We start from the raw sequence: 27724 nt of genomic DNA on the forward strand, positions 1-27724 counted from the left end.
TGATGACAGCATGGAAAATGAGGTGCACCTGGTTACCCTGCTCAGCTGCTCAGGGAGGGCCTCAGGGGAGGAGTGCACTTCTGAGTGACTGAACACATATGTATCCAACACCCTGCAATGTGTTCATTGACAGCAACAACTGAGTCACGAGAGTCTGACTGAGCAGGAGAAGAGAAAATCCATCCACGCTCTTTGTTTTTCAGGTGGATATGTCATTTAGCCCAGAAACTTCCAGACACACAGTGGCAGCACAATGAACTTCCAAGTGTGAGCTCAATGTGAGATTTTGTTTCTCCTTTGTCTTGTTGCTGCACATCTCAATTGAAACACACGCACACACATGGAGGACCGCAGTGCACACAAATGTAATCGCCAAGAAAAAAAAAAAAAAATGTGTGTGTGTGTTTAGCTGGACTGAGACGGATGCGGGACAGAGCCACAGGAACAGCAACAAAGTGGGATCATGTAATATTCATGGAGCCGGAGTTGTGCGGTCGGTGCAGCGGGTGAACCGAGTCGGTGGACGCACGCGTTAAACCCCCCGCATGTGATTTCCAGCCTCAGTCATTTTGGCAGCACGATGCGAGCGAGAGAGACGGACACGGAGCTGTGAAAGCGGACCCTCTGCCAGAGATGTCGACGGACAGGAATCCCTGAAACCGCCGCTGCCCAGGAAATATGGACACATCTCGGTTTGTGTGTGCGAGTGCGGCTTGTTTTTTTTGTTTTTTGTTTTTTTTTTTTTTCTGTCGGTGGTTTTTGCACATTGCTACGGTGTTAGTGGACCAGGATGCCGTGTGGGCGATGCTTGCTGCCACAAGGGATACATTGTGATTTCGCAGAGATGTTTTAGCAACCGTTGCATAAATTAAAAAAAAAAAAAAAAAAAAGAGAGAGAGAGAAGAAAAAACAAAAAAGAAAGACAACCCATCACATGAGGGATTGGACTCCAAAGGGATCTAATAAGACATCACCACCTGTTACCAGAAAATCAGGTAAGCCTCAGAGACCTTAATTCGCTTTTGCATTTATGGTTGCCTCCTTGTACAGTGCATGACGGATGCAGGTAGTTAATTATTATGCCAAACACCCACCAAACGAAACATTTATCCATTCACAATATACTTTTATACTTTTTGGAGATTTCATTTGCTTTAATGTCTCGCAACAAGAATTTATGTCCCAATCCCTCCGCATGTGATCAGATAGATGATAAAGCACCGCACCGTGTAATGTCAAATTAGCGTGGTGCACTGAGCTGAACAGTTAACTTATGATGGGCCTCATGATGACACACGTCCTGTTTTATTGGATGGCTTTGCTGGGGAATTTGTGGGCTTGCTTTGTGGAAACCTTTACCATTGCTTCAGTGCAGGTACACGCCAGGCATCACCCGCAGTTCTTCCAGCCAGTGCAGAGGCAGCAGACCTCTCTCCAGCCACAGATACTACTCTGTCTGTACTGGATGCCAGTAATTAAAAGCAATCCCTATTTAAAAAAAAAAAAAAAAAAAAGTATTAGGCCATCAAATGGCACTGAACTAGTGGCTCACTGGTCCTGCTCCCCTTGTTTCTGGAGCATCATCAGTATCCATGTCCATCAGAGATAAACCTGAGGAGTGTTTCAGCTGCTGCTGCTCTCGTGTGTTTTATTAGCCAGGCAGAAAAGCTCCTGAATCTTCTACTGTTTCGCAAAATTTATGTTGCCTCTCACTATAAAGCAGTCTGGCAGGATGCTTTATAAAGCAAGCTTGTTATTTTTTTTTTTTTCTTCTTCACATTGTGGTCTCGAAGCTGCAGTTTGTATCTAAGAAACCTACTGAGATGTAGAAATCAGTCTTCACATCACTGACTTCAGGTCTGTACCCTCTCAGCTCAGGGGGACTCTGTGCTCATGCAGGCACACTGAGCTGAGGCGAGCCGGTCCGTTTGCCGGTCATAGGTCAGGAGCAATCTGTCTGATGTACTGGGGGTCGTAGTTCATACAGAGGGAGAGACGCAGACATGTCATTGATGATTTTATGCCCTCATGCCCCGACCCCATCCCCCAACACAATTTCTGCTCAAGCCCTGAGTCAAACAACAGCTTGGCCACATGACAGAGGTGCGCTGTTGGAATGGCAGGCCTGAGTGAAATGGTGTCAATCATATCTCGTTAATATCAGAGCCTGAGACAACTTGCTTGAATCCTTCATGCCGTGTCACAGTCTGGATCGACTGCCGTCAAAAGTTTTTGCCATCGTTTTCTAAAGCATCCTGGCATCAATCATGGTGCGGAAAAACAGTCTGCACTGCAAAACTGAGTTCCTCCACAATTTATCTCCCCTACTTAGTTAACCGATAATCTGCTCTTTATCCTGGCCATTAGGTCGTTTAAAAACCCCAGACTGGTTAACTGTCTCCAAATATACAAGACGGGTAAAATGTCCTGTCTTAAAAAAAAAAAAAAAGTCAGCAGAACCAGCAAACATACACATTAGCTTGAATTAGGTATGCTAGCAGAGGCCAAATGCTGTTACACTCCTCCAGCATCACACAGCAACTGTAGATGTAATAGAGTTGTTCTGAATAATCAAGGATTACACTTTCAGTTCTTGGACTGAGGCGTAATTTCATTTTTTTTAATGGCATCTGGCTTTATTCAGTGACCCATTTTGTTGGTAGAAAGAAGTGCTGTGATGAAAACGATTCAGAAGACAACTAGACAGCAACAACAGAGAAAAATGAAGATGTGGCAGCAGGGATGGGTAAAGCAAAAGGTCCGAATTTAAGCATACATCTTAAGGTTTTTGTGTATTAAAACAAAACAGTTAAGGACCTCAAAATAGAGCAATCCTTTAACAACTTCCAAAGGGCAGCTGGGAGCGCCTACAGTATGTCACTGTGCTGCTGGACGTCTTCATTACGATCTAGCCCCAGAGCCTGACAGCGGAAAGGGAAGATGCATCACACCTAATGTTTCTGTGGGGCTTTTACAGCAACTGTTTGGTTGACCGTCCATACAAACTGCTCCAATGTTTAACTCACACAGGATAGGCCATGTGCCTTAGGTGATGTACGATCTGTGCTCAAATAAGAGTAACTGTAGGTATTTCTCACTAAAATGGCACACGCAAAAATATATTAGTCATCTGTGCACACAATGTCACTGTCATGCAACAAGAAAACCATTAGTCTGGCTTAGCAGAGACTGACGGCTAATGAAGCGAGTGCACACCAAACTCTTGTGGCAGGGAAGATAGAAGACACAACTCATTTATATGCGCCTCATATACCAGCCCATCTGATTTAGAGGTTCAGGACTGGAACACAGACCAATGCACTGAAAGCTACACATAGGTGATAACTGCTCTAAGAGAAGCAATGAGGGTTAGATTATACACTATGATTTATAACGCTAGTTGACTGTTTAACATACAAGCAACAAGACTCTCAGATATTACATCCATACCTCCACTGCTGTTTTTCTGCTGAGGGCTAGCAGTATTTCCGTCATGCTTTACAACCTGTAAGTAGCCCAGGTTGGACAATTTTAGGTCACATCTGATTAATGTGGACAGTCTGCTCATTCGTTAAACACTGCTGCCTTGACAGCATGCTAGACCGTACTGTAGTAGCTCAGCCTTGATGGAAGACGGTCTTGTACACTGAGAGTTTCATTTCAGTGTCTCCTTGGAGCATTTGGAAAGCACTCTGCTATTAACTTCACACTTTTACCACACGTCAGTAAAGCAAACTGCTCAGCCATCATAGTTTCTATCGACCATAACAGCTGTTACACAAGCATTTGATGGATTCATTGTTATTTGAGTTGAGAGTAAACACCAAATTTTCTCCATTTTCAGCCTTTGAAATGTGAGAATTTGTTTATTTTCCACGTTTTCTGTCACCCAAACTGTAATACAGTGGTGTTTTTCCAGACACAGTAAACTATTTATTCATTTGTCTTCAAATGGATCAATAATTAAAGCAGTCATGAGTTGCAGCCACAGCTGGAAATGAAATGACCCCGAGGGAGTCATGCAAATCTTCCAGGAGGCGATTAAAAAAAAGATGACAACTTTCTAAATGATCCTTTTATCTACAATTAAATTCACAACATTTTAAGGTTTATGATCTCCAAAAGGCAATATAGATCCCTAAGATAGCAATTTGTTTCATGTCACACAGTCTGAATTCATAAATAATTTTGCAAGCCATTGAGAAACAGTTCTATAGCCCGCGCTTTATATTCAGCAAGGGAGCAGATGTGTCCCTCGAGTTCATTTCATTGTAGCATAGCCCTTAGCGATTATGCTGAGGTTTTTAATCCTTTCATGTACTTTACACACAGCATGTGGCCAGACCCTCCAGTGTTTTCCTGGAGGGCTGCTCAGGCCCCATTGGTTGAAATACAAAAAACAACAGCATGTACACACATTTAGCCTGAATTAATTCATATAAAGCACAATTAGGGAAATTCTATAATTCAATAAAAGCTATGTATTCATTTCGTTGAGTATAATTAAGACCCACATGTAAGTGTGATAACATGCTTGACTTTTCCAAGCCATTGAATTAAAAAAAAAAAAAAAAATGGGTTTACCATCCAATTAAGGAGCCTGTCAGTAGTAGAATGGCTGCAGGATCAGTTTCTTTCAGCTGTTTATTATGTCTATTTTTGCTTCCTCATATCCAATGATATAAGAGGAAACCAGTTTGTGAAATGATAGCTGATTTAAGTTGGCACCCAGCTGATATCTGCTGGTTCACTCTTGCCAACAACCATACATCATAGTCAGGAGGGTCAGGAGCTCAAGTCTATAAATGTGTCCATCACTAATTTACTCCTTTGCCTATCACTCATGAGCAGCTGGCATGGAGAGCACCGCTGGCTGTTACCAGCGGCCGCGGTCATTGACTTATGAGGTAATGAAAGATTTTTTTTTTTTTTTTTTGGGATAAATTCTCTCAAAGAACTCTAAACACAAAATGCTCTCTTCCATTTTGTCCGGAAGATCAATCTTGAAGGTAATCTGAGAGAAGGAGGAGAGAAGTAGCACCTCCACCTCTCATTAGAACAGAAAACAGGCCCAGTTGAACACAAGATGTACTCTGTAAATACTGAACTGTCCAAACAACTGCCTCTTCACACACGTCTGTTCACTGCAGCGGTAAGACCGGGCTGTTCACTTTATTAGCGCCTCTAATTGTCGTATGAAGGGGAACCAGCACACCACATGCGTTTCATTTAAAGTTAGTTTAAATCAAAAAATTTTGATTTAAACAGTGTATATTTGAAATGTTTATGATCAAGCAATGGTTCAGCTTGTTACGTCTGACGATATGTAAATCTTCTGTTTTAAATGACTTCAAATTGGATGTATTTTCAGGGGGTTCAACTGTTCCATCAGCCAAAACAGCTAATTTGAAAATTTACTCTTAAATTGAACTTCCATAGACCATGTTTTTGGAACAAAAAGTTGATCAAGAAAATAATTGGGCAAATGAATCAAAATGTTTGAAGCAAAAACTCTCACATTCGCATGCAATATATTTTATGGTTTTCTTGGTCGTCTTGCTCTAATTTGAACTTTTGTGGGTGGTGGACCCTTTTTAAAGGAAGGAATCTGAGATATTGTGCAATATTTTACAATAACAAACAAAAATATGGCAAAATTAAATGTATGACACTGTCAAGTGAAGACCACAAATAATGCATTTTCATTCATGGTAGGAATGATGATAATTGATTAAGAAATGTCAGGAGTGATGACTATATATAATATGTCCCTCGAAATAAGTTATCATAATTAGTTCAGTGCGTTTCTGTTATCTACAAAGACTGCAGATAGATAAGGGAAGGTGAACGTTTTCAACAAAAGAGGAACAAGAGAAATGTCATTGGGCTGATCATGTGAAGTTTAGTCGGTGAAATGTTGTTGATGTCTGTTTTGCTTAATATCTTACATCTTCACTAGCCAAATGAAAAAGCTGCTCTCCCAGGCACCATTTGTTCCAGGCCAAAGAACAAGTCAACATACAGTAAGTGAAAACCATCTCAATTTTTGAGCAGTAAAACTGCATTTGCTGGACTGCTCTGCAGACAGCTGCCCCACCTGCATGCACAAACAGCCATTCATCATCCTGTGTGGGCCACAGCTGTCCTCAGGTCTAAGAGATGGAGATGTCAGGCTACAATCTCCACATCATCCAAACTGTCTCACGGTACTCCCCTCGCTCTGTTTCTTGCCATTGTGTCAAAAACAGGAGCATTATTTGAAGAAAAAAATGGAACACACTGCTCTGCAAATTGGTAGGAGTGAAAATATCTGATGGGGTGGTTGTAAAAGGAGTTACGCTGACTCAACGTAAAAGGCACAAAAGGTTTGGTTTATTTCATCTTTGGAGTCTTGTAAGGGGACAGGGGGAAAAAAAAAAAAGACAAATGCACAGTTCTTTTGACAGGATGTTCAGGAGGGCACCTGCAAAGACAAAGTGCTCATCTCAGAATTGCAGACACATTTTTCAGCTGACCATGGGAATACATTAATTCTTAAAGCAGGTCCACAAATAATGTCAGGATTTTCTTTTAGGTCCTCTAGACAGAGCCGCCCAGTCTCCCACATAGACAGCTCACAGTTTAGGTGCCGATGGACACAAAAAAACTGAGCTTGTGTCTCTCCAATCGAATATTCAACATCAGTAAAACACGATCAATCAAACATGTACTGGCACATACTAAGAAACTACAGATTCAAAATGTTACACATTGAACAGACCTTTATAGTGTGTATCGAACTCCGGCAGCAACTGAGGGATATATTCAGTATTGATCAATTCTGAATACTTTGATTAATCAGTTAACTCGTGAACTTAAAATCCGTCTCAATGTAACCAAGGGTGATTTTTAATAAGCAAAGGTCTATCATATGCAGCGAAGAAAAACTGCACTTTGGCATTTTAGGAACAAAATAAACGAAACAATTGTCATGATGACTGTAGATGGATTTTCTGTTGGACTGTTTTCTCTTTTACAACTGAGCAGGATTAGTATCATTTTCTGTTTCCTGTCTCATTTTCAAGTAGTAATATTAAATGCACATCAATTCATTTGCTTGTTTATTAGGTATGCCGAGCTAAAAGAAATGCGGTCTTTACTTCAAAAATGAAGGCATGGCAGGAGAAATGTTGGAAACTGCTGTAAAGCTGCTGTAAACTGCGGCCTTTAAAAGAATCATCATGTGAAATAAAACATTTCCAAAAAGGGAATGTCATGAACTGCAACCTGGTAGGACTCACCACAAGTCTATCAGCGTAGGGTGCATTCATTTAGCTTCACAGTAGTAAGCCGGCTGTATATGGACATATTTGATTTTCATTCAACTCATTGCCATGTATTTTGGGTTTCTGAAAGGTTAGAATTCAATAGCTGAAAAAGGCCAACTTCTCAAACTACACAGATAGCTATACTTACAAAGAATACCAAGTTCAAACCTGCACATGAAGGTTAATGCTTTTTGTTGAATTTCAACAATATTCATGACTTTTTTATTTTTTATTTTTTTAAAGAGACTCTGAATACCTTGCTCTTATTTCTTTATTGCTCCTTTCCAGTGCTTGGACAAATACAGTTGCAAATTTCATTAAGGCTGCACATACTGTATAATCAGTATTTGCTGTTTTATGCATGAAATATAGCTTGAAATGAATATGCTTGTTTTTTTTCTCATCCTGCAAAACAATGATCATATTACTTCAACATGTGGCTCAACAAGAAGGTGGCGTGGAGCCAACAATGCATACTAATGAGGAGGAGTTCTCGAGGGTACGCTGGTGGAACTCAATAAATGGTTTTGAGAGTAATTCATGCTTCGTGTACTGAAATCCAAGGAAATGGAATAATATAAGCTAATTGCATTTTGGCATTTGGGCACATGAATCCACAGGTTGGTTGGTGTTGTGTTTTTTTTTTTTTTTTGTAAACAAGTGAAATATCTGAGGATTCACAGTTTTGAGTTTTGCTTTTGAGTCTCTTGTATTTTTGTTTTTATTTAATTTTTTTTAACTGGTTGCTTTTTTAAGACATAAAGTGGATTGCCACTGACTCAACTGCTCACACTTATGCAGCATTTTGTTGACATCACGCTTATCTATGTTTCGAGCAACTGTAGATTGCATCTTTTCAGACAGAAGCATTTAGCAAACAATCTCCGGCTCCGTTTCTGAGCTTCATTTGAAGACTTACTGACCTTTTTATATTTTCTTTCTTTTTTTTTTTTTTTTTCTTCCAGCTTTCATCAGAACACAGCACCTCCTCACCTGAGAGTGGCTGTAGTATCAGTATGATACCTTAGCTACATCCTCCTATTACTGCAGCGCAGCCACCGATTAGGGACCACCAGGAGCGACTCATTCCTCCACCTTAGCCTCATTCTGTTCTTCGGTACCAGCTCCACTGGAAATAAAAATCCTGCAACACCTACAGCCATCCAGGAGAGGTGACAGCATCACTCTTGCTCTCACCACCAAAGTCTGACAGCCATGGTTTGGGGAGGCTCCCTGCTACGGCTCAAATCAGGGATCTACTCGCTGCTCGATGGCTAGACCTCACCGTACGAAGAGCTGGGGGCCTTTCTGCTGAGGTAAGTCTCCCAACTGCCTCTGCAGCACAGGCTCTGTTGAGCCATTTCTTTTCTGCACTTGTTTTGTCGAGTCAAGTAGCAGTCATGTCTGATTAAACATGAGTGGAAATGGTTTATGCAAATGATCCACTCACACAGCATTACTTGAGACTGCTCATGTATCTCTGTGTAGAGCAGGTCAGGTGATTGAAGAAGGATGTGGTATTTGCTTATAATGCTTTCATTTTTTTCAAACCACAGTACCTGTCAGGTTGTGGTGCTTTTATTGTGGCATTTTCTCTTGTTGTTGGTTTTATGGGCTCTCTGACAAGGTGCTGTTACAGTTCCACACTTAATTTCTGGGAGCCTGGACTCGATATTGAAACTTTTATTAGGGCACCTGGGTTCTCACCTTTTTGCTAATGAATTATTCATTAACGCTTAATGGTCTCTGGTTTTCTCCCAGGATTGCTCAATAGGGATTTTTTTTTTCCCTTTTTTGCACAGTCGAGTTTAAAAGAACCACATTTCAATGAAACATCTGCTCCTCTCCATTGCTGAAGTTCTATATGGGAAAGGCAGGGCTATAATGAAAGTAGGTGTCCTGCTAACAATGCTGTTTTAAATCGACTGCAGTTTCGCTGCAGCGAGTCGGTCATGTCATTAAGCGTTTGTCTCCACAGTCTAACTCAATCTTGTTTTTCTCCTTTGCAGTGTCCTTCACTGCATAGTAGCACATGGATTTCAAGACTTCAAATGAAGAGGTTTGTAGGATTCAATCATGGTAACAGTCTGACAGGGAACTGACTGATTAAACATACTGCCTTTGACATTTTCCAACACTGGAGAGCAACATTAAGCACCGCAGCATATCTGGAAGCATGTGATTACAACAGAGCTCTGGGCCCCCATACATAGGCAGGCCCCTGCCTTTTTAATATATCCATTGTCTCATTTGTATTAACAACTGAGCCACTATCTTTGGCTGTTGATATTATGTTAGTCAGCAATGTGGCATGCCAAGAGGAAAAATCACTCAAACTCTTTTGGCACGCTGCTTCTCTCGGGTTCCTGTCCTTATCATTTGTTTATTATTTTTTTTAATTAATTAATTAATTTTATTTTCAGGTTTTGCTTTGACTGAATGACTGCTGTTATGTTCACCTGCGGCCCACATTTAGTTCAGTGACAAATTAAAGACATCATTGGACTAAATCTGGTTCCCCCACCTGTCCTAAGAAGGCACTAATATTGATAAATGTGCCATCGGTTATCTTGTTTTACAAGCCGTATTGGTGAAATTGTTACTATAGTAAAAGCTGAAAGAAAGAGCCTGTATTCTCAAGAGTATACAGGCTCTTCAGTCAATTTATTGAGTCAATTTTCTGACACAGAAAATAACACACACCAGTCATCTGTTCTGTTGCCATTGATACAAGAATATAAATAGTCATATTTATTCATCCAGTAATTGCTGTGTTTTTACTGTGTGATGCTACAACAAAGTGCTGCTGTAAAAAAAAAAAAAAAAAAAAATCCACTGTACTTCAAGGCTTTTTGGGGTCTCTCTCCATGCTGTGGCCGGCCGTACTTAAAATATTGTCCTTTTGCTGTTACAATATTGGTTTGTGTCGTCATGGCAACACATCTGCTGCAGAAGTTGCTCTGTAAACAGACACGTGTCCACTGTCAGGTTGGAGATGAAGATGAAGATTAAGACAATATTGGGGAGGTGTAATAGTGATGGGCAGCATGGTTAGTGCGGTTGCCTCACAACAAGAAGGTCGTGGGTTCGATTCCCGGCCTGGGGCCTTTCTGCGTGGAGCCCTCACCCAGTGTGAGCTGGGATTGGCTCCAGCACCCACAGCGACCCGGAAGCGGATAAGCGTTAGAAGATGAATGAGTGAATGTAATAGAGAAACAGATAAAGCTAACTATGGATAGTGGCACTTCTGCAGGCCCAACAGCACTCAACCGTGCGAGCCACTGATGTCTGACCTGGCTTTGTACAGTTATGGCTCTACTGCCCTCATTTTGTTCAGCTAATGACTCTCACACACAGAACTTCACATTCTGTGAATTACTGCCCCCTCCCACACCTTATGTCATTTCTCACGCTACAGCTGCAGGCGGGGGCTCGTTTCTTCACATCCCTCATTACAGGGGTGAATGATAATATGCTTCATAAACTGACTCCGATTCGGGTTTGACCAGCAATTCGGAGAGCAGCCTCACAACTGGCTGTCTGGCTAATGGATGAGTAGCGTGTCCCAGGTGACAGGGATGCTGACATTGGTGCTTCTTTTTATTTAGACCTTTTTAAGTCAAGGACAGGGCCGGCATCACAATTAGCTGGGTGGGGGGTGTGGGATGGGGGTGCAAAATGCAAATTTATGCGGATTAGTGTGTTTTTAAATGGATCATTGGAAACACACACGGCCCTCACACTTGCTTGTATAGAAGCAAGGAAATTCAAATGTAGAGGATGAGCTTGACACAAGCCACCTCACTTCACAGATTGTTAATTTGTCATCATCAGCCTTACACTTAGAATAAATGCCCCAAGTATTTTTTTCTCTTAACATGCGCCCAGAGGACAAAAAATGATGACTCATAAAAAGCTGATTGACCTTTCATTATGTTAAACCAATTTTTATGTCTTCCTTTTTACTTTTTCTCTGAATGTGTTTCATACCAAGAGCACTGATTACTGTTATTTGTTCCAACATTAGAGATAACTAGCAAAGTAATAAAAAAAAAAAAAGAAAATACCAGACATCAAAACTCTATATCCTAATTTCCATGTTCATCTTTCAGTGAGTGCTCTGAACGACATTTCATTTCATGGCCAGTTAATTTAGTCATGGAGAGATGATGAATGAATTTATCTCTCTGACTGTTCGCAGCCAAAGACTGGGATTTATTTGATGCAAGAAGGTAATGAGGAGCCGTTTAATATTCGACTACACTTGGCAAGAGATATTCTGACCATTCAAGAACAAGATGTCATCTGTGTGACGGGAGAGCCTTTTTATTCAAGCGTAAGTAACGTGGTCACCTCTAAACATGACTGAATCCTGCTCCACCATCATGAAGTCAAATAATTACCATGTCCTGTGCAGTATGGGTCAGCTAATGAAAAAGTTAAATCAGTTAATCCAGCCTTCATAAATCGAATGGAAATATTCAATTTATCTACTACAAAATCACAGACCTTTGTCGAGTATCAAATTAACAGTATGAAGCCATAACGTAGGGCCTACCTGTACCTACCAGGTGTGCACGAGCCGATTTCACACCACTTGTTTTCAACATGTCTGCTCATGAACCGAACTGTGAAACATTTTTTTTTTTTTAACAGTTATACACGCTTTTGCCTTCTTGCATTTCATTTCATCTCATATTTTCCGCACGGGGATGAACAATACAGATGCTCTAACTTGGCTGGAAAGCAATAACTATAGTGCAATGTCTGTTGCTTCAATGACTATATATATATCTATCTTGCGTCACTGTTATGTTATTTTGCAATGGAAAAAATTCTAGTTTTTAGACGCTGTCACTTCCATTTGTTCTGTTGCTTGAGCCCCCACAGGTTTGGTGTTCGCCTGAACTTATTTGTTGGCTTTGACTGCATCTCTTCCAGGAGAGGACTGTAACGATCAGGAGGCAGACAATTGGAGGGTTTGGTCTGAGCATCAAGGTAATTTAGATCCTGGCTGATTAGACCACTTCCCTGAACTTCTTTAAATTAAGTCTGAACAAGTGTTATTGATCATTTTCTTGTCAAATGGCAATAGAAACATTAGCTGAGGGACTCAGAAAATTGAATTGCTCTTGAGTGTCTTTGCGATACATTTGTAATTTGGTTTGATTTAATGTGTCTCCCCAGGGTGGTGCTGAGCATAAAATCCCTGTTGTGATATCAAAAATATCGAAGGAGCAAAAAGGTATATAGATATTTGGGGAAAAGTTTTGATAAGCAAGTGTATTTTCATGCCGATTTGTTCTTTTACTAAAGAGGTTTTTTCTATTTCCAGCTGAACTCTCTGGGCTGCTTTTCATCGGAGATGGCATCCTTCAGGTAAAAATGCCAAAATTCCCATTAAAGCCTGTTTACTTGACTCATTCTGCAATGCAAAACAACCTAGACTGTGTCTTCAATAATTCATGTGCCAGATTCACGAAAAAAAAAGTGTTCAAAGATTATGCATCTTTATAGCCAAAATGTCAAAGCCCAAATCTTTCATTTGTTGTATGAATGTGCCAAAAAAGAAAAGAAAATCCGCTACATCTTCTTAATGCATGAAGTGTTCATGACAGCCGTGGATGTGACTCTTGTTTACAGTTTTCAGTGCAGATGCTATCACAGTCGTTGCGCTTGCTTCATTAATCATTTTTAAGATGGAGCGGCAGTGATAGGGTGGCAGCAGTAACCCTGTTACTGTTGTTTCTAGATAAATGGAATAAACGTTCGAAGCTATCGCCATGAGGAAGTGGTAAGCTGTCAGCTCACATTCTCTGCCTCCCTTTGAGTTGTATCTTTTTGACATGTAAAGCCATTTTTTGTTTCATCCCTTCATAAATGTTACTGTAAGAAATGTAAGGAAAAAAGAAACTTGGTCTGTTTCAATCCCCTATCTTGGATTTCCTTTCTTAGCTAGACTTTTGGCACACCATGTTTCATCGCAGCAAGCAATCAGCAGAAAAGCTCACAGTTTACGGCTCCGGCAGTAAAAATATTCTCTTGTTTTTACCTTCCAGGTCCAGGTTTTGAGAAATGCTGGCGAAGAAGTGACTCTTACTGTCTCTTTCTTAAAGAAGACTCCTGCCTTTTTGAAACTGCCCTTGTCTGAGGACTGCACATGTAAGACACCTTCACACACAGTATTTCAATTAAAATCCATAATCACCTTTCCTGCTGTGGAGGATAATCAGCTGAGGGTATTTTTAGCCGTTGTTATTTTCCATCTGGGCTGGTTGTTGTGGTGACAGTAAACTGGAGTCCGGAAATCCAAAAATGAAGAAACATACATTCTTCTGGGTGTTTGTTTGTTTTTGTTTTTTTTTTCCTTTTCTTTTGGTCTTAATTTGCATTGGTTTATCTTGACAAGCAGAAAATGAAGATGCCACCTTGCTAAAGAGATTGTAGGACACATTTAAAGCTCCACAAAAAAAGGCTGAAGACTAAACTGGAAGAACAGACTTTGCTCATTGTGTTGCAATTGATTGCTTTTACATAGGAAGGCTTCAGCCTGTCAGACATGAAAGCTCTTATGAAATCCTTTCATACGCCAGTTTGGTCAGCCAATCAACTTAATAGAAACTGGCACAGAGAAAAAAGTGAAGGAGGGGAAAAAATTTTTAAAGTTTGAAACTTTCAAAATAGAAGGAGCTATTGCAGAGTTTGAAGTGTGAGTTTGGGGTTCATTGCCTTTCCTTTTGTGTGTTCCTGTTATGCTTTCAGGCATTCCCAGTGACCAGAGCAGTGGGACATCCTCTCCTCTCTGTGATAGTGGCCTGCACTTGAACTACCATCCTAATAACACGGTACTTTTTTCATTAATCTCTTCTTTCATCATCTCCATATAGCTGAGAGGCTCCATCTATAATTTTTGAGTCGAGTGAATCATCTTCCCTCTGCAGCTATTGGCCTGCCTGTGCACCTGCATCAACAGCGGCAGCAGCAGCAGCAGGATTCAAGCTCTTTGTGTGTCAACTGTTTGAAATGTGCAAGGTGGAGAAACAACAAGCTCTCCTAAATTGTATTTCACATTTAATGCAGGACACGTTGTCCTGCTCATCCTGGCCCACATCCCCGGGACTTCGCTGGGAGAAGAGATGGGTGGACTTGCGCCTTATTCCCCTGCTACACTCACGCCTGTCGCAGTACGTGCCGGGCTCCGACGTCTGCAGGTGAGCTGCAGGGACTTCATCTTGAAGGGTCAGTGGGATATATTCTCACTTGCAGAGCTGCTGTCGCCTTTGAGTAGTGTTCTCAGAAAACTTTTAACACAAACGACAACAACAAAAATTTGCAGGAAGCTTCACTAACACAGATTCTGTGCTTTTGCTACACTGCAGCACAGAACTAATGAATAGTGAATAATGGATAATGATGTAATAAACCATTAAGCTGTTAATATTTGCATTGGATGATGGAAGCTATAATCTTTTGGAATGACTAGTGATGAAACACTGTGTTGTAGCATATTAGTTAAATGTTTTTTATGAATATCATGGATTGATTATCTGCAGTAAGCCCTTAGGATTTTTTTTTTTTTTTTTTTTCAGCATAATGACATGTTGCTTCAACGTGATCTTGGGTTATTTCTGCTTTCTCATGAATTTTTGTTCAGTCGGCTTCTTAGTCCTTTTTTCTTTGTTCCTCCAGGAAAAATGCTTTCCAAGTTATAGCCGTGGATGGAGTTTGCAGTGGAGTTATACAGTTTCCTGCAGCTGAAGACTGTTTGGACTGGCTTCAGACTATAGCGAGCAACATTTCCAGTCTCACCAAGCACAATGTGAGTAAGAAACAATTATGCTTGTTCGGTTTGCAGCCTCACGCACTCACCCATGTAAACCAATAAGAGACTGGGTGAGATGTTAATTTCACCCCAATTTGTGGAGTGTCTAATAATCTCACTGAAAATGTCATGGAATTAAATAGATACAAACTAATGTCTTCACAGCCCGAGTCCACAATAACAGAAGGTGCTCTGAAGCTTTCTGTATTTACAGTAAACCTTCCAGCCAAACCCATGCAGTTGTGTAATCTATAATGCATTATAATATATTATAAAATAATGATAGCAAGAGGCAGCAAGAAATAAAGAAATAATGAAGATGTATTCTTTGTCCTATTACACACACATTTTTCCAGCTCTGCCACAGCTGAAATGGAAGAAAAGAAAGTGTTTCTGGTGTTTTCTGTTTACAGATGGGCGGTGGTGCTCAGTGGGGGGGGGGGGGTACAATACAAATACTTCTAACAAGCGTCATCATGCGTGGCAGCTCATACAGAACCTGACGAAAATGCCGTATTTTGACAACTTGCAATAATTTCGCATTGCTAGAAAGGGCCTGTCAAGGTGCAGAGAAAAATTCAACCAGACAGTAATGTTTGCTTTCCACATGACATGAATTCAACGTGGAAAGAGCAGCAGTGAAAAGTAGGGATCTGTAATTATCTAGTGTCCACTGGGGGGGTGTGTGTGTGTGTGTGTGTGAGAACGGGATGGCCTGTACGCTAGAGTGTGTCTGGGGAATAATGGCGCTCTGGTTAATTGGAGTGGACAAAGTGAGGGATGTACTAATCGTAACACCAATGACTCACTGCCAAAGCAACCACAACAATACAGAGTGTGTTCCCACTTTGGCATTCATTGAGGTGTGTGAGTTGAGCTAGTAACATGGCTGCATGCAGGATCAGTTCAGGACAGTTGAATAACAATGAAAGTATACATGATTTTAAAATGCATCTTTTTCCTCTTCAGATTTTAAACAAGTTAATATCACCTCAGTTTTATGCTTTCACGTTTTAGGTTTTTATATTAAACAAACGTATGCATATGTGCCTTGTGTTTTTATTCAGGTTTAGTTTAGCTGCTGCTTGAGCAATTGACTGTCAGTGACAAATAAAGCAAATGACTAATTATGCTGTAGATGAGCCACAAATAATAAAGTCTAAAACTAGAGAATGTATCTGGAGGGTTCAGGCTTCTATCAAATCCTCACCTGTTTTTTGTTTTTTTTTTTTGTTTTTTTTTTTTTTAAAAAGGTCAAAATAAATATTCATAGACTGGCTTTCTTTTTTCTATTTTTAAATTAAGAATTCACAGAGCCAAGTTATTAAACTGAAAACCCTGCAAACGAGATGCACAAGCTGTGGACAAGTACAGTGCCAGCATCAAAAAACATTTTAAGATAAAGGATCCATTAACAAACAGGGTCAACCTTTGCTTGCAGAAAACCGCCACTCCCTCGTAGTTTTGTTGTCAGACACATGAACTGAGCTATTTGTACCATTTGTAGCTATGTTTCTACATTTGTCAGCATGAAGTGCCTCAAGTTTTGTGGCAATGATAGAAGAGGGAATCCGTTTGGTTTTATTTGCTTCAAAAAGCTCAATAAAGGTTCAGTGATGTTCAGGTCTGGTGACTGTGGAGGCGATCTCGGTGTTCATGAGGCCACTCGAGTTTGTTTTGCAGTGCATTTCAAGGCAATATGTGAGCATTAGGACAGGGAAGTGTTGCTCCATTGGTCCTAACGACTCCCACTAGTCTGCACAGAAGAGCAGCACATAGTATGGGCTGAAGCTTTCTTTTGGTTTTCTGCAAATGTAACCATGAATGTAGAAGCTACATTTAAGATTGAGACGAACCTCATGATTAATTTCTTTCTTGTCTGGCTGTAATGCTCTCTGTGGCAGATTAGGTTGTGTGTCCCTGTGCTTTGGCCTTGAGTAAAAATGCTGTCTGAATTGCAGCCCAGACTCCAAAAAGCCGAACAGTTTCTGTTGAGACTGTGATTCAATTCTGTGGCAATTTTCAAGGTTGTTTTTAAATGGCCTTTAACAGCTCTGCCATTAAATGTGTATTTACACCCTGTCAGCAAGCGTAGATCTGTCATCACTGTTCATCTTAGCTTGATTATGTTTTGTATGCACCATAATTATTTTGGAGACAATTTACTGCAACAAATTAAATAATTGAGCAGTTTTTAAAATGGATCCTCTTTCCATTAGTGGCTCATTAAGCCCTTTTGGACCTCAGTTAGTTGATGTGTTCACTGATCTCTCAGTGGAATTAATTTTGCTTCTGACATTGAACTTAAGTTGGAGCAAAAAATCAAATACAAAAAAAATTTCAAAAGTAATATACTGTCTCTAAAAGTACCTGTCTGAGGAAGAATATCTTTGATAACTCCCCCAGGACTGTGTTATTATTTGTTGGATCAGTTACTGTGCATCTTAATGAGCATTGCGTCATAAGTGCGGGAGTTAGCCAAAAGTGTACTTTTCATTTGCAGTCCCTCGACAGCTGTTTCTCAGACTAATAAAAGGAAAGATGCCTTTTTAGACTTTTGGAAATGTTGAGTAAATGTTTTTTGTCTTTTGTTAACTATGATTACTATATTATTCTGCAACAATCACAAGCAAGAAAGCAGAACTGCATTTCTCCTGGAGTAAATTTTATACTCTTTACACATATTAAAATAAACATACACATAATATATCAGCAGAATACAAAATAACAACTGTGCCAACAAGTAAAGAAAAAAATACAAGAGTATGTATTACAGTTTAACAATACTAAGATGAAACAAGAGACCAAATGAAGAGCAAAAGTTTCCCCAGCATTGCTATTCCATAAACACAAATATAGAAAGGGTTGAAATTCAGACTGTATTTTATTATGGCAATAGCCAAAGTCAGTAAAATTATATTTTCATGTTGACCATCTCATTCTTAGGAATTCAATATCTTAGTAACACATTTGTGGTCAAAGGTCAGCTTCACAGCAGTTCAAACGCTTCTGGCCGTTATTCTGTGAGGGAGGAGAGATCGTTACCAGATTTGCCTGCAACTTGCCTGCTTTCCAGAGACAGAAGCCCAAGGCGGTTTGTCTTAAATGAACATTCAGTTGGCCGCGTGAAGACTGAACCGTGTTTTACTTGCTGAAATCATTTATTCTCTTCATGGAGAGAGCTTTTCCTCTAATGCAACTGAAGTGTGACAGCCTTCAGTCTACACCAAATTAGCCCAGAAAAAAGGGGCAATGCCTTCCAAAGTCTCTCTTTGTTACTGCCGTGCTGTAACTCCTCTGTGGAAAGATGAAGAAAGGATTTTCGATTTGAAAACTTCTTAACTTCAGATGCTTTGGCGGTAACGTTTGACTTGCCTCGCCGAGACTTGCTGAAACTTCAATAAGCTTTGGATACAGTTTGAAGACGTTTACACACAAAAAGAACATTTTTGTACTCCGCAGTTCCAGTAAAACTAGTAAGAGAAAAAAATAAATGCACCTGCACTGTCCGGGACTCTAGGTCAGGGAACAGCCTCCCTCTGGGGTTCAGTTTTCAGTCTCGTATCCAGACCTTTTCAGAAGTATGCAGCCATGATTTATCTCTTTATTCTTTGAATCATATTTGATGGGTTTTTTTTTTTTTTCTTTTCTTTTTTTTTTTTTTCATTGGATGTTTTGGATGTTCATCTTATGAAGCTTTTCGTAACCCTGTCTGAAGAGACAGCATGAGCACAACTCGAGATTATGGTTAGCAAAATTCGTTGACTTAATTTACTAAAAGATTTAAGTTTGTGGTACAATGAGGTCATGTAAAAAAAAAATGAATCAATGGGTACAAAAATTCCCCAGAAAAGTAAAAAATATAGTCTGTGAAAGCGTAGTGAAGTTGTTAGTCACGTATTTTCCACCATAACTCAGTCTCTGTTCCCCACCTTATGCTTTGAAGTAGAGTGAGAGAGATGTGATTTGTTTTTAAGAACTGGACCCCTCAGCCATCCCTGATTTATGTTGGCGGCGCTTTAGACCTGCAGTTGCTGTGACTGGCCTCAACAGCACACAGCTGAATGAGAACAAAACCCGCCATCGCTGTTCCCATATATCCGAACCCAGCTCACATCTTGACAGTTATTTTGCCGTTTCCCTTTCAGCTCCGCTGCTGAAAAAGAAAAATCCTGTTTTCTCCCTCAAGGCAAACTTCAGTAACTTTTCACAATAAGCAGCTGTGACTTGGTCCGGCCTCTAAAGGGCAACAGGATCAGGCCTGGATGCCTTAATTTGGTTTTCTGCTCCAAAGAAAGAGTTATATTGATAGTGTAGCATGGATTAGGAGCGAGTGATACCTGTGATCTGAGGAGAGTGTTTTAATTTAAAGCCTGACTGCTCTCTTAGTCGTTTCCCCGCTTTTATTACCTCAGAGAAAATGGATTTCTTTAAATGGATTTTTTTTTTTTTTTTTTTTTTTTTTTAAGGAATAGCCCTAGGTCCTTGCGGAAATGACTCCGTCCCATTTTGTAATTTGTATGCTTTGAATAAATGATGCTGCTCTGACAGTGTTCCTTCAGTGCTGTGGTCAACATGTTCGCACGGATGCTGCGATCATAGTTTATTTCTGCTTTACACACGTGGTGACTCTGATTGTGGGTCCCTACAGGGTTCTGCAGATATTTACATTCTGACAGTAATGTGGGACTGCTTGTTAGCGGGAGATTTGATGATTACTTAATGATGTTCTTGTTGAATTTTGCAGGTGAAGAAGATTAACCGAAATTTTCCAGTAAACCAGCAGGTAAGACATTTCCATGCGCCACCAGCTGGTTCTCCTGATCCTATATGAACACTAAAGTTATTCCATCATAAAACCCAGAGCTGAATCCAACCAGGTCACCCAGTCAGAGAGGACACAGATTCAACTTGCCAACTTTTGCAACACAAGCAGAGTTTTTGCATCATTAAAGACCGTCCGCTGAGAGATGATCAAAAAACAATTTGAGTGTCTTCCTAGTGTCATCTTTCAGTCTAAACATGGAGCAACAGTGGGATACCTTTTAACTTACTAATTTATTCCATCTTCTGCTTTACAAAAATGTATGAATTCACTTGACAATTGGTTGAAGACTGCATGAGTTGCGACTACTTGTCCTGAATCTTTCACTAGCTTGTTTTGCAAATCCATCAAAAAAAAAAAAAATCTCCAAACAGAAAAACAAGCAAACATTTTAGTTGGTTTGAAATCATCCTGACTTTAAGAATTAGTGATGCTGTGAGCACTTGATGTCTAAAATCATGTCTCAGAACAACAACACATGCAGCACAAACTCTGCTTTAGGTCTCTGCATCTCCTGGGTGGTTTAGCCTCTTTTTCCTCTCAGTCTTTATATCTTCTGCCTACTAAGCAACATACACATATATAAAGTTATGTCCTGAGAGATTTCTGCCCCCCAACCATCGCTAAATAAATGTATAAATAAATAAATAACTATGTTGCTGGCAGAACCTTGGTATTATCCAGAGGTCCACTGTTAGAAAACGGTGCTTTTAAACTTTTTTTTAAATGGATTTAATTTATTTATATCTCGATGTAAAATGAGCACGGGCCACTATTTCCTTACCCTTTGATGCCTTTTAGATGCCACATCTCTGGTATCCATATTCTGTAATGTTTTACCCTTTGGTAGATAATCTATATGGGCTGGGTGGATGAGAAGGAGCAGGACTCTGTTCAGGACCGAATGTATTCACCAAAGTTCCTTGCATTGAGGGGTTCCTCACTCTTCAAGTTTTCGGCACCTCCTGTAAGTTTTGGCTTTCGTCTCTATTTGCTTTTTATCAATGTCTTAAAACCACAAAGCTTCTATGTTTGAGTTAATGTTGCTCAATTCCACAGGAGATTTTTCATTTCATGTTAATGTATTGTTGAGGGAGAAAATGCTTCCCTGCTGGAAAAAAGGAAGCAGCTCGCTCATCACCATTTGTGTTGACTTGATCTTCCTTTTGACTGATGAAGATCATTAAATCTGTTTATATTGTGCCAGCCATTTAAGTGATTATGACAAGAGGGATAAGCTGTCGATGGTGCTGGAGATGGGAAAAGATGGATAGGTACCTGACAATCGCCTGTTCAATTTGACTGTGCTGATATAAATGGAATATGCTGCTGTGAGCGGGTGGTGGTTCAGAAGTCGAGACAAACCTATTTACCTGAAGATGGATTTTCTTTGACGAATATTTCCCCTTGTGTCACAACATAAGAGCCACCCAGGTTATTGTAATTAACCTGATACAGCTTAGTATCCTCAACTAGACACTAAGTATGGAAAGAGTTTGGATGGTTTTTGCTTTTAAATAGAAATTTTCCAAAACAAAAATACAGAACCGCTGGATTTAACAGTGTATAAACCTGCCAAGATTAGCACGACCAGCTAACTGTGTTACCACCTACAGTGGCGTTTGCTACCTAATTGGCTATCCCTGATGCGTGAACACCAGTGGAGAAAGGGTGGCGGGGCTCAGCAAATGTTCAACTATGTTTTCATTGAAATGTATTTCCCAATCAGCCACTCGTGCAGAAACATGCACCTGCTTTACTTTTCTTCTGCTTTCGTTCCTCCAATCAAACTTAATGTGCATCTGATATTTTCAGGTGACAACGTGGGACTGGACCAGAGCAGAGAAAAGCTTTACTGTCTATGAGATAATGTGCAAGATTTTAAAGGTAATGTTTCTTATTCACTCATTCATTCATTCCATTTAGAGATCAAAGTCCCATGCTACACATGGCTACAGGATGAAAGCAGTAACACAATCTGATGACTGCACATGACTTGCAACGTTTTCTCAAACTCACAGATGCACTTGGGGTCACATTGTTTTGTTTAGTCTCTGCAGATTTGAGGTCACTTTGGATTTGACTGTGAGAATTTATCCGAAACTCATAATGCCCAAACTCATTATGGTTGTTTTCATTCGTACAGACATATTAAATCAGATATAAACTGACCTACACTTCCAGGCCAGTTACTTTGTGCTGTTTGTGTAACATAAAGCTATATGAAAGTTAGTGTTAGAGTCCCTTTATACCTATTACGCTAATGCAAATGTTAAAGAAATAGAGAGTAAGACTTCTGTTACAGCTGCAGTCTGGAGCCTATGCTCGGTCATCAGGGTGAAACAAACCTCCCTGTACCTCCCTGCATTGCTGTTGCTCGTCTAACTGCGTCATTCTGCCCGTCTGTACCTGATCAACATGGCAGTCGTACTGTCTTATCTCAGGATAACGACCTCCTGGACAAGAGGAAGCACTGTTTTAGCGTCCAGACAGAGAGCGGGGAGGACATGTTCTTCAGCGTGGAGCTGGAGTGTGAGCTGCTGATCTGGGAAAAGGCTTTTCAGATGGCCACCTTCTTGGAGGTGGAGAGGATACAGGTCAGCACCTGAACGGTTGGCAACATGCAGAGATTGGTGAAGATTTTAATCTAGCAGGTTCCAGTTCGGTCATTTTAGTACAAAGATTGATTATGTTCATATGACATTTTCACAGGAGAAGAAAGAAAAAAAAAAAAAAAAAACTTTTCTGTCCTCGTCGGTAACATCCTGTTCTCCTATTCTGCAGAGTAAAACGTATGCCTGTATCATGGAGAGCCACCTTATGGGACTGACGATTGACTTCAGCATGGGCTTTGTGTGCTTTGATGCAGCTTCAAAGGTGAGAGGACAGTCCTTTCATCATCAATACGCGCTGGCAATGCGAAAACAGCCCCTTCCAGTGACAAATTACACACTGTGATGAAACTAATCACGATGCCTCAGTTTTCTTTCTTTTTTTGGCCGCTGCTAACTTATTCTGCACCGTGTGCATTTTGGGAGTATGAGCACATTTGTTTTGACGGCTGGTTCCCCCCCGCTCAAACCTCTCACTTCTGCCTGCCGTTCGTTTTGGCCTTTGCCCAAGTCTGACAACCATGCAGACTACTCCACTGGTGCACATTATGTGGCTGAGCAGGACACGAGTGTTGCCATATTGTTCTCTAAGATTCTGGCCCTAATTCTTGCAACGTGAAGCAATAATGTCCCCTAAGGACGATAAAAATGTTGCCAGCGTATTGTTTACAGAGTGAAATGCAGAAAGCACAATCCATATGTAAACTACAATCACAGACAATACACAGGGTGGGATTACTCCATAATTAAAAACTGCAATTGGCAAATTCGAAAACCCATGTTAGAATTACTTTTAATCGAAAGCAACATGAATAAAACTCTGTTCAGCAAGTTGAGCTGTATCCTGTTGGCTCTGGATCCGGTGAGAAGCTCCACGTCTCTCGTTTTTCTGCAGATGCCATTCAAAGTCAAAATTCATGTTAATTATAACTTGTATCACCCACAAAAGCAGGCTGACAGATGAAAGACCTCTACTGCACACTGACCTGTAATCTATAAAACTCTAAAGGTGAACATTATTATCTCTGAGAAGGTGTGAGTAGAGAGATAAGCTGCCGCCCTCTGAAACCTGATAAATGGATAAAACACTTAGTATCATCAATGAAGTAAAAGGCATTAAATGGAACTACAATATTTGCATAACATACGAGGATTACTGTATGCGTGTAGCAGCCAAGCTGCCAGGACTCAGACGGTTCATGCTCTGGTGGAAAACAATGACAACTTTAGACTCAGGTGTTGAAGTAATTGGCGGAGGTATTAGAAAAATTAGAGAGAAACGGTAAGCAAACATTAAGAGGTCGATGTGAATGTGACACTCTGCCTTAAATGGGCTATTAAAATATTTTATATCAGGCTATAAAATTGCTCCGTACTGAACTGAATATTGTTGCGACTTTATCTACTAATCTTTATACTTTATCTAATCTCCTTGTTTATTTAATAGCATAAAATTGGATCCGCTATTAAAATCAGTTCAAATGAATAAAGTTAAAACGTGACCGTTTCATACGACAGCAACAAAAGTGAAACAGAGCAAAGATTGGGAGAGTGTTTTCTCGTCTCGTATGGTACTCCTGGGAAAGTCAAAGATATAATGCCAAGTGGTTGCGACTGACCTGGAACGTGATGATGGAAATATCATCACCTCTGTCAAGGTTAACAAGAGTCATGTGGGCTTTTAGAGGCAAAGAAGAGAAGGTGACATTCTGATTGTTTGATGACCTGGTTTTAAATGATATGTTAAAAATGTTATGTGATATGTGACAATCTATAGAAACAAAGAAATTTCTCAACCAAAAAAGCAACATATCCTTCAGTCAGAAATGAAATTTTAAAAGTAAGAATCTAATTTAGAGATGTGCTGTTTTGTTTTTGTTTTTTGGTTTTTTGTCGCCAAGATGGGAATGAAACATTTCAATCTTAAACGTGATGAGTTGCCATTACTGATAAATTCAAACATACAATATTGAGCAGCGGAAAGTACAATATCTCCCTCTATGCTGTGGATTAGAAGTTTAAAGGAAAAAACTTCCACCACTGCTGATTAAACAGATCAGTGGTACGCTCATTGCAGTCACAGAGACGGTAACATAATGAACAGGCATACCTGAAAATGAACAGACATGCGTGAAAAGTGTGGCAAGTTGTCAACCTAATGAGTCAGTCTGGAAACGGACTGTCGCCTGGCTCACTGCTCAGACTTTGTTTATTCACTTCAACACTAATTGAATCAGTGAAATTCTGCTATTCCAGGTGAAATTGCTCTCGCTTGTTAAATTTCCCAGCAGTGAAAATAACAAGTTTATATCTGAGAGAAACTTGCATCTGGTCGATCTGCTGACGTGCCCCATTTCTCATGGTATCCATGTGGATTTTTAATATGAATTATTCATGAAATGGTGACAAAAGAAAGAATTGACGGATTAGATTGCTGTAAATAAAGACACATAGTAGTATTTGCTGTTTAATACACTCACTTTGTGTCTGTATTTCAGGCGGTATTGTGGCGATATAAGTTCTCCCAACTGAAAGGATCATCTGATGATGGAAAAAGCAAAATCAAGTTTTTATTCCAAAATCAAGATTCCAAATCTATTGAAGCAAAGGTAATTATCTTTTGGCAGATGCTTAAACGTTAGTCCATGCGACGGAAAATCTCCGTTCCTTTTACAGAAAAGAATATTTTTTCTCTTTCAGGAGCTGGAGTTCTCAAACCTCTTTGCTGTGCTTCACTGTATTCACGCTTTTTTTGCTGCCAAAGTGGCTTGCCTGGACCCGATGTTTGTGGAGAGCCATGGCGCCGCGACTACCACAGGGATTCCTTCTCTCTCCAGTATCTCATGTAACTCACAGACACCGAAACTCAAATATGCTACTTGACAGGCGCTGCCCTCCCCGGACCCCTTCTGAAAAGACGCCGCTCTTAGTCATGACTGTGGCCTAAACTGGGGGGAGGGAGAAGTGGAAGAGCCTCATTTTATGGCATTATGAAGACCAACTGTATACAGTGGTGGGGGGAAAAACGTGGACCATCTCTGAACTGGACCCACCGTGGACCTAAACACAAACCTCTACTATGAATGACGTCACAGATGGACTCTATGAACCCAAAACGTGAGACTCCAAAACCTTTTTTAAGTGGATTTGTTCCCCTGTTGAACCTCAGACAGCCTTGTAATCGACACCACACGATCGGAGCTCTTCTCCCAGGGTTGTCCGCTTTTTTTAACGTCATTTTACTGAAGATTTGGGGTTCGACCAAAACAGATTTTAGCCCTTTTTTCCCCCCCCCCTGACATCAGACAACACATCACTTGCAAGGATATTTCTGGACAATGGATATGATGGCGCTTTCTACATTTCCATTTTTGTGCTTGTTCTTGAAGTGAAAACCTTAGCCTACATTCATGATTCAATTAGCAGCAGAATTAATTTTCCACCGATGTGGGATGGGTCCAGCTAAAAGTTAAAGGAGAGCACCCGTCTGGTCTTGCAATACAAAACCGTTTTTATTTTTGATTGCATTTACTTCGATATTTAATTTTCTTTGCAGCGTTAGTAGAGGAAACGGATGGTTTTAGATCGTGTGTACAGATGTACTCGGTAACCTCATTTATTTTTCTCTGTATAGATGTACACGTGTTCGAGGTCAGAACATAACCGTTTCCCAGATTATTGGAAAGGACGGCTGAGCGAAAGTGTAGCTGTTTGTTTGAATAAGAAATAACACTCTGATAATCAGGTTCACCATATGCACAACCATAATCTGACAAGATCCCTCCCAATATGATTAGAACACCTGCTCTAATGTTTTATTGTGTTTTTCCCCCAGAAAATTTATTATATAAATAAACAATGACATTCTAATGAACTGAAAGAATTATGAAATATGGTAATTACTTGTAGGGATTACTACATCTGTTAATTTGATGTGCACCAGAGATGAGACAGTAGATAGTGCATAACCTTGTACTCTCCTCATCATTTACTCTGTGGACCAATTCAGAAGAATAAAATCAGCAATGGTGTATTTTTGGAATATTATATCCTTTTTTTTTTTAACTTCAACTTGTAAATATAATAAAAGCAAACTTTACATGGACCAATTAGGAAAACAAACCACAAAGAAAACCGGGGGGGGGGGGAAGCATCATGGCCTCCAAAGGTTTGAAATGCCACTTCACACTTCACTATCCTGTTTATAAATACAAAAGTGACAACTAAACCATCCTGTTCAAAACGAGTCGGGTCAATTATTGCAATTAGTCATGCTCTTACCCTCCATTTAAAAAAAGTTGAATCCAAAACACAAGAGGCCCGCTGCTCAGTAAACTCTAGAGGATCGCAAATGAAATGGGGTCAGTAAAGTGCTTCATACGGTGTGGGCCTGCCTAACTGATGCGAGCGTCAAGGGAAACTCATAGCGGTGCAGTCTATGCAAGGAAAGTCTGAGGGATGCTTTAGTGCTTTAAAATGATCTTGGTCGCATATACCCTTATAACACAGGATCTCGAGAGTGAGGTTTATTTTATTTTTTGCAGATGTTTTATTAACAAATATACTATGTGATAAATTAATAAATGAGACCTTTTATAACATGGCTCACTTGTCCTTGGGTTTATTTTTCTGGGCATTCACGATGGACCCTTAATTCATATTCTAAGATGTTGTGAAAAATTTTAACACCAGCGTGGAAAAGTAAAGTTTACTTACCCAATGTGGAAAAATGGCTTTGCATATGTGATACTACACGGGTTTTGCATATGACTTACATTTAAAGCTAAAACTACTCTCATATCAGTCAATTAAATATGGTGCTACACCCAGCAGCTGGCTGGGCTCTGTTCAAAGGAAACACAATCTGCCTGCCAGCACCTCCAAATCTCTCCAATTAACACATCATATGTGTCGACATTGATCCAAGCTCTTCGCTCTAAGATAAACTAAGCTTAGACAACTTTGAGCTAAGCTAAGCTCGGACAATATAAGCAGATACGCATCTTCAGTTACTCTTGGCAAGAGGGAGTGCCAATAAGGCCTATCTGTTTCAACGATATCCATAAAAAATGTGTATGTATTCCTTTCTTATGAAAAAAGGATGCCATTTAGCCTGCGGTCAGAAAAATAGCCCTGAAGATACCATGGGGGTTATCGT

At 40.1% G+C, this 27724-nt stretch overlaps 1 protein-coding gene across 2 annotated transcripts; it reads left to right on the forward strand.

Moving 5' to 3' along the window:
* Positions 1-22: 22 nt before the first annotated feature.
* sntg1 (syntrophin, gamma 1) lies at positions 23-26612 on the forward strand. 2 transcript variants are annotated; one of them, XM_029524740.1, is made up of 20 exons: positions 23-995; positions 5960-6023; positions 8273-8623; positions 9317-9366; positions 11509-11643; positions 12249-12305; positions 12495-12552; positions 12643-12686; positions 13060-13101; positions 13367-13469; positions 14070-14152; positions 14388-14518; positions 14997-15126; positions 19877-19915; positions 20805-20921; positions 21770-21841; positions 22399-22551; positions 22739-22831; positions 25065-25175; positions 25267-26612. In XM_029524740.1, exons 4-20 carry the CDS (start codon positions 9340-9342, stop codon positions 25447-25449), a joined length of 1578 nt encoding a protein of 525 aa, XP_029380600.1. In that variant the 5' UTR covers positions 23-995; positions 5960-6023; positions 8273-8623; positions 9317-9339; the 3' UTR covers positions 25450-26612. The 2 variants fall into 2 exon arrangements, with proteins under 2 accessions (XP_029380600.1, XP_029380599.1); XM_029524739.1 differs by lacking the exon at positions 5960-6023.
* Positions 26613-27724: the final 1112 nt, after the last annotated feature.

Source organism: Echeneis naucrates, chromosome 17 (genome assembly GCF_900963305.1).
Source record: "Echeneis naucrates chromosome 17, fEcheNa1.1, whole genome shotgun sequence".
Lineage (NCBI taxonomy): Eukaryota > Metazoa > Chordata > Actinopteri > Carangiformes > Echeneidae > Echeneis > Echeneis naucrates.